The 7837-nt window shown below is 43.1% G+C and overlaps 2 protein-coding genes across 2 annotated transcripts; both read left to right on the forward strand.

Annotated features, from left to right (window-relative positions):
- Window positions 1–118: 118 nt before the first annotated feature.
- LOC139639584 (centrosomal protein of 55 kDa-like) lies at window positions 119–3504 on the forward strand. The gene is made up of 9 exons (XM_071514061.1): window positions 119–289; window positions 459–716; window positions 1149–1196; window positions 1482–1632; window positions 1929–2055; window positions 2177–2369; window positions 2491–2562; window positions 2955–3077; window positions 3301–3504. The coding sequence occupies exons 1-9, from the start codon at window positions 119–121 to the stop codon at window positions 3502–3504; spliced, it is 1347 nt and encodes a 448-aa protein (XP_071370162.1).
- A 1899-nt stretch (window positions 3505–5403) lies between these two features.
- Window positions 5404–7475, forward strand: LOC139641118 (free fatty acid receptor 4-like). Its single transcript, XM_071515412.1, has 3 exons — window positions 5404–5943; window positions 6087–6218; window positions 6888–7475. Exons 1-3 carry the CDS (start codon window positions 5404–5406, stop codon window positions 7263–7265), a joined length of 1050 nt encoding a protein of 349 aa, XP_071371513.1. The 3' UTR covers window positions 7266–7475.
- The last annotated feature ends 362 nt before the right edge of the window (window positions 7476–7837 follow it).

A 7837-nucleotide genomic window follows, 5' to 3' on the forward strand; every position in this document is an offset into this window, starting at 1 on the left:
AATATATGTTTTGGCCAATTTATGTATAATTTAAACACATCTCTAAATATAGTCTGAAGTACATTTAAAATGTATTCTATTTGTGTTGGTCTCTTGTGGTTTAGTACAGGTAACAGAGATGGCATCATCCAAAAATAAGGACAATATTTTCTTCAGGCTGCGCTGTGCCAAACAGCCTGACATGGATGTCATCAATCTGAGAAACGAGAATGCCTGTCTGAAGAAAACACTGGAGGAGTTGTCTCGTCAAACGAAAGAAGCATTGGATTGTGAAAATAAGCTACTAGAGGTAAGGTTAGGCATCAGTTATATAATGTGTGCTATTACTCAGTTATTCACCCAGCATAAGTCAACTAGCCTCCACCTAATGACATTGTCTGTCACAGTACTATAAAATGTTTGTTTGTTCGTAGCCGGGCTTTTAGTGAAACCACCATTTTCTCTATGTTTGCTGGCAGAGAATCCTCTCTCTTGAAACAATAAGAGAGAAGAACTCTCAGCAACTGATGGCCAAAGATGAGGAGATAGCTTCTCTGTGGAAGCAGCTGAGTGTGAAAGGAGGGGGGCAGATTGACTTCTATGTTGAGGAGAAGGAGAAGGAGCGGCACGAGGAACGTATCCACTTCCTCCAGACTGAGACAGAAGAAGTCAAGAACAAGTTGGCGACCATCACGGCTAGGTGTCAGTATCTGGAGAGCAGAGATGCAGGGCAGCAGGTATAATAGGGCTTAATTCTTATGTGGGTTATTGTGCAGAATAGTGATTGCAGTCTTGCTTACTGAGTATGGCTTTTTGAGCTCCTCCCTTATCAACCAGTGTTTACAACACTAGGTGGCAGCAACTGTTTTGAAGTGGTCTTCTCTTACACCCACTTGAACTGGTGAGAGGCCATTTAGAAGAAGAATATTGTTCTCCTTAAAAAGCACAGTTCCTCATACAGAGCGCTCTGTGTGACAAGGCCATCACAGTGACGTTGCAGTCACAGGTCATATCTCTAGACCATATGAGAGTCTAAACCAACTGTAACTGTGTTTTGGGCCTCATTTGGATATTCGTTTGGACAATTGATTATTGCAATTGGGGGATTTGGGTAACTGGGTTGTTATATACTGTATAAAGCTGTACTGTATTTTCCTGTTGTGTCATAGGACTGCAGTTCAGACGCGGTAACAGTGCTCAACAATCACCTCACAGATGTAAGTATGGTTGCTACACAGCTGGAAAAGTTCTCTTCAATTAGTTTTGGTCTATTATTATCAGGACACACTTCTTTGCCTAATCCAGCTTTCAATGAGATGATTTTGAATTACCCTAGTTACTTTTTACTTCTTGCTTTGTGGGTGTGCGTTTGTTTGTGAAGATGTGTGCCTATGTATATGTGTCTTGCTGAGCGTCTGTGCTGTGGAGCCATCCCCCTGGCGCGGCTGTCTTTCTGTCTTTCCCCATTATGTGCTTCTCACTCCCTTATTCAATTCCCCGAGGCCTTGGAGAAGAACAGGCAGTGGCTGGCGTACGACCAGAAGAGAGAGGCCTATGTGAGGGCAATTCTGGACAGAATGTCATGGCTGGAGCAGCAGCTGAACGAAGCCAATCAGGCCCTCTCACAGCAGCACAATGAGGACCATTCAGATGGTGAGCCACAGGGACAGTGGGCAGTGGACACTCACCACTGGGACATCTGCTAACAAGGGACAACAAACTGTCACAACAAGGCTTCCAAGAAATCAAAATCCCTCTAGAGTAGTCCTCTGATCAGACTCTGTGGCCTCACAACTCAATTTCAAATTATTTGTTGTATTGCCACGTTATGCATACATATGTCATGCTGTATTTAACATCTTTGATCTGAATGTGTAACGTCCTCTTCTTCTTCCTCCTTTCTATTTTCCCTGATGAATTTCTTTTCCACCCTGCTTCTGTCATTACAGAGAGGGAGAAGATAATCCAGATGCAGGAGCACTATGACAATATGTTGTTTCAAGCCAAGAAACAGCTGGAGGTGCTAAGGGAGCAGGCCGACACAGCCCGCCATGACCAGAGTGACATGCAATGGAGGTGGGTAACAACAACACAAAACTGGTATGTCTGCTGCTTAAAAGTACCAAATAGGGTCCTCATGAAAGTTTTAGAAGGTTAGGGTGCTGGCCAGCTACATGACAGAGCGATGGATGTGTAGGTGTGAGGAAATGGAGAGAGAGGTGGATGAGCTCAAGCAGCAGCTGCAAACTGAGAGGCTGAGCAGGAGGACGAGTGCACAGGAAGAGAAGGATTTCTCTGGGAACAGAGAGAGGAGGTTGAGGGCCGAGGCCAAGGACCTCGAGGGCAGACTGGATGAGGAGAAACGCAGGTCGGCTGAGCTCCTACTGCAGGTACAATGTTGTAGGATCTTTTGTTCAGCGATTGAAATGCTCACTGCCAGGATATGAGGGCAAGGAAGCCACTATTGTTTTTTATTGCAGAAACCCAAAAACTGATTTTTTCTCCTCTAAGGTGAATCTCCTTCAAAAGTCTATGTTAAATCATGATGAGGACCAGAAAAAGATTACAATCCTGGAGCAGCAGGTATGGCCACAATGCTTTGTATCAATCCACTAAATCTTCTTCCTCGTCCTCAATTAAACTTAATTGAATAAACCCTTGGTATTAACTAGAAACCTGGGGTTGCACTAATCCATTCACTCTTTTAAAGAAACCCAAGATTAATTCCGCTTTGATAAGCATCAACAGCTTCTGTCTGTCAGTCTGCTCCTCTTTATGAGTCTGAGCCTGGCTCATCCACAGGAACAGGCATGCCATACTTCATTTAAACTTTACAAAGCCTCCCTGCTTTCCATGTAAAGGAAATTAAAAAAGCCCTTACACAAACAAAGGGGCTAATCCTTTTAGAACAATGTGATCTATACACATATACTATATTATAGGTTTAATTGTAATGGTAACCTTGTGAATTCTAGATCCAGGTACTTTCTCAAGACCTTGAAGACGAGAGGCGAGATTGTTTGTATTTACAAAAGCAGCTGTATAAAGTTCTCAAGGAGCTGCGCAGAAGTAAAGGCAATATGGCAAAACTGTCAAAGGTTGGTATGGATAGAGCAAAGGGCATTGACACAATTATTATATAACAACTTTCTCAGTGATAGAATTTAGGTTTTGCTGGATACATTACAGTATCATTACATACATACAGTATCATCATAATACATTACAATACATACAGTATTATAGAAAGTACTGGAAAAAGCTGATTCAGTTACCCAGAGTTGTGTTACTGTATGTGATGGTTGATTCCATGCGTGTTAGAGAGACCAGCAGGATCCCAGCTCGTATGAGGCTAGTTCTGACAACAGACACCCCCCCACCAAGCCCCCCAGAGTCAGTGTGACATCCCCCCCTCGCATCAGCTTGCTGGATGAAAGCCTTCAGGAGTGTCCCGGCTGCCGGGCCCAGTATCCCACCAGCCAGTACCGAGAACTGCTGGCCCACCTAGATCACTGTCTAGACTGAGCAGAGCCTAGACAGTTCAGTTCTACATCTATTCTCATTATATGGATTGGTTTTTATCCATACTTGTTTTTATGTTCTTTATTTAGTCAACGATAAATCAACTAACATGTTTAAAACAGTTATTCATTTCAGAAAGGTAAAAAGCATAAAGCACTACCTTGAGTTTGCATTTCTTGAGTATTTTAAATGAAATGGTTTCAGCCACAAAGCTTTGATCAGTAGCCTTATGGAAAATTAGTTTTTTAGACTTTAATGTTTGTAGTTTTGTTATGTAATGTGTGTTTTAAAAACACTTCCTTGTTCTAATGGCAGATAGCAGCTTTTCTGTATAGGTACATTTTTCAAATAAATAATTCTGTGTGATACTGTCTTTGTCAGATCATGTCTGGATGCTGTTGGTCCTTGTCCCCCGCCCAGGTCTCACACTGTTCAAACCAGATCAGTAGCTCAAAACAGATTGTGTAAGTTAATCCCTGTCCCATACTATTTAAAGCAGAGGATTAGTATTGCTGGCCGACAATATGGGAAGTCAGAGGTCTCTGCGGTGACTGCAGACTTTGAAAGGGAACGTGACATAGAGGGTTAACCTATAGGCTAACAGTGTTGGAAAAAGATTATAATATGGTTTAGACACTTCTTACCTTTCAGGAACTTTTCATATAAGGACACGTCTTCATGGAAAGTTAGAATATGAGCTTAGCCTGTCTGAGAGGAAGACTTAAGAACCGAGAGAGTGTTTCTCCTTTAATCAACAGCAGACCTGCTATAAATACTGTAGGAGACAGGAGGAGGTGTGTAACTGTGTTATTGACAAACCACTGCAGTATATCAGTTGGAGCAATTACCATGCATTTGCTAATTTGTAAGACATCCCAGTCAATAAAAATATATCAGTAACATGTAGGCTATGAAGTCCCTTTACAGTCACTGACTGTAAATTTTTCATTGAGTTGTTAGTTAAAGCCCTCTACTTCTCAAACATTTTTCAACCTTTCACTGCAGGGAGTGAGCAGAATGAAATGCCTGTCTTTACAACAGCCACTGATCAATTACTGCTGGTCAGGGAGTAAACCCGGTAATCTGATTCACAGCCTACGTTAAAGGTAAATAAAAGTGGTGTTTAACTAATTAGATCACTGGAGCCAATTTGCGATTTACACGGCACCACTGCTCACCAACTGCACTGAATGAAGATTAGAATTTGGATTAACCTACTGGGATGTTGTGCCAATCCCGCTATACAGAAAACTGTAGTGGTAATTGTAAATGTAGAGAAATAGGATTCGCACTCCTCAGTGTATGAGTCTATCTGTGTTTCATACTTTAGAAACAATGCAAATACGGTTACATGGAATAAAATAGATTTGGGGGAACAAAAAGAAGAAAATGTGACCTTAGGCAAAGAATCTGAATTCCTCCATGCCGAAGTCTACTTCTGTTTTATACTGTTGTACTGTTGGAATAATGCAAAAAATGGGTTACATGAAATAAATATTAGAGGGGGTAGAAATCTTTAAAAAAATAAATGAATAAAAATGTGACAGTGCAGTAGCACAGAACAAAGACTGAAGCTTTAACTGCACAGGAGACAAAAAGCGTCTCACTATGTTTGACCTCTCTGCCTGTTCCTTGTGTTCTTTTCACTTGCTGTCATGGTGTAATAAAGCCGTCTTCTCTGAGCTGTTATCCAGGCAGCAGCTGGAGCAAACACAGCATCAGGAAGGCTAGTGCACCGCCTCCCCCCTCCTCCTCTCTTCTCCTCCTTCCTCTATACCTCAGTATGCTTTATGGATTTCTTTCCCCCTACACTTTCTCCCCAGAAGGCATCATCCACGTTGGCAGTATAGTCAGCAGTGTATTCAGTGGGTATCTTGAATCCAAAGACCCCCTTCAGGCGACATGGATGTTTACCCTCACACCCACTTTCTCCATTTGAGAAATTTCTCCTACTTTTCCTTCTTCTCGGAGCTGCACCACTCAGATCATGTTGCCAAGACTACTGTGGAGACCCTGGCTATCACCACTGTCTTCCTGGTCTCCGTGGCAGCAAATGCGGGAGCTGCAGCCCTGGTAACCTGGGAACGCAGACTGCTGGCCAACAAGACAATCCTGACCCTCAACCTCTTTGTGGCCGACCTGCTGTTTGTCAGCATGATCCCGCTGATTGTGGCGGTGCGGTGGACTGTGTCCTGGACGCTGGGATATACGGCCTGTCACACCGTGCTGTATGTCATCTGTATGAGTGGCTGTGTCACCATCACTACCCTGGCCTCCATCAGTGTGGAGAGAGTGCAGGCTATCCTCCGGCTGCAGGCCGTCCCCACTCTCAACCTCAAGACCGTGTGCATCACCCTCACTTTCATCTGGGCCTTTTCTGCACTCACCTGCATACCGCTCAGTCTCTTCTTCACTGTGATGGAAGTGGATTTCCCAGACCAGGTATAGATGAATGGATGGATGGATGGAAGGGTGGATGGGTGTATGGATGGAAGGGTGGATGGATGGATGGATGGATGGATAGAAAGCTCAGTCTCCCTGCCGTTAATGTACTATTTCACTGGTTTTCCATGATTTTTCCACAGGATAATATGCATATTTGCACTCTCAAGTGGCCTGATGCGACTGGGGAGATTGTGTGGAACGTAGCCTTCACTGCCCTGTGCTTCCTCCTCCCAGGACTCATCATTGTGATCAGTTACAGCAAAATATTACAGGTGGGGTTAGTGGACTGTGGACTGACAAAGACGCCAAGATTTATGAGGCAAGGAAGGGACAGTTCATGGGACAGTTACGTTTCCCCCAGTTGGCACGAAGAAACCTGTGTTAATCATTAATTCAACAATTAATGCCAGCTGATGCTTGTTCATTTACTGATATTTCTCTCTGTACTTTGGCGAAATGATAATCACTCCTGTGTCATTGGTGGAACAAAGGCCGCAGAGCGTTTGCATGTTCTGTATTGATTACTAAAGCTGAAAATAGTAGCTGTGTGTGTGCTTAGGGCTTAACACAATCATCTGTAAATATTGCATTTAATGTGCAACCGCTGCGGACTTCAACATTAAAGCGCTAGAGATAATGGAAAATGATTTGCCTGTGCTGAGAAGCCGCAAATCGATTCTATAGTTCAGGCAAAATTTTATGAATGTTTAAGACATGCTGGAGACAAACAAAAAGGACTTCATGCTCCATATGTGGATCCATTAAGCAAACGAGATGGTTACATCATATTACCCTGTCTCTTGTCCTCATCATATCACATCAATGTCACAATGGAGTGCTAGTATCATGCAAGATTAATGCATTTGTCATTGTTATCATGAATAAAAAGGTGATGACACTAAATTAATGATAACCATCTCTCCTCTTCTCTCATCTTCCAGATTACTAAAAGTTGTAGGCGAAGGCTGTGGCCCAGAGACAGTCAGTCCCCATTAGGAGAGTCTCCTGAGTATCCCGTCTCCCGCCAGGACATGAAGCTCTTCCGCACACTGTTGGTCCTCATGCTCTCTTTCCTCATCATGTGGAGCCCCATTTTCATCATCACCTTCCTCATCCTGGCCAGGAACTTCCACGGTCACCTGTACGTCTCCTCCACCATGTTCTTCTGGGTGGTAACATTCACCCTGGCCAACTCAGCCCTCAACCCCATCCTCTACTCTGTCTGCCAGTTCAAGAACGGCTGGCGTAGGCTCTGCTGCGGCTCTGTTGTAGTGCCATTGAAGCGTGCCAATGGTCATACGCAAGAAAGACAGCCATGACTATCACAGGTGTAATGTCAACCACAAACTATGTTCCTCTAATTATCTTCGTGCCTCCTCTGTCCATGGAAAAGAACAATCCAGATGACTATTTCAATCTGACATAATGTAGTAAACAGAGCAAATTGTCCACACCTCTAGTGAAATTTCTTATATGCAGAGTGAGGGGCTTCTGAAACAGCTAACACTGTATAGATAGATCATTTTGTTATGAGCCATTCAGCTATTTTATGATGTTCAATATTTTAATTTCCGTCCAATAAAAATGGATCTTCCCTTGCAATGCAAGGTAATAAATGTTGTGTGCGGTATCTGTTGTGGTAGAACAGCAGCAGTTGACAGCAGCTGACACGATAAAGATAACACGAAATACAGTATATAATGATCTTTGTCTAGGTGTGTAGAGCTCTAGTGTTACTATTAGTGGCATACAGTATATCTTGATGCAACTCAGAGCATCTTTATGAAAAGACAATATTTTTGTGTCATGATCATCTGGCATGGAAGGTCATGTTTATCTCTCCTGAGTAATCTGATCTCAACAACAAATGGCAGTCTGCTTGTCAACGAGG

Source organism: Centroberyx affinis, unplaced genomic scaffold (genome assembly GCF_046629955.1).
Source record: "Centroberyx affinis isolate AG114_WGS23_722 - 3 ecotype Tasmania unplaced genomic scaffold, CSIRO-AGI_Caff_v1 ptg000004l_1, whole genome shotgun sequence".
Classification (NCBI taxonomy): Eukaryota; Metazoa; Chordata; class Actinopteri; order Beryciformes; family Berycidae; genus Centroberyx; species Centroberyx affinis.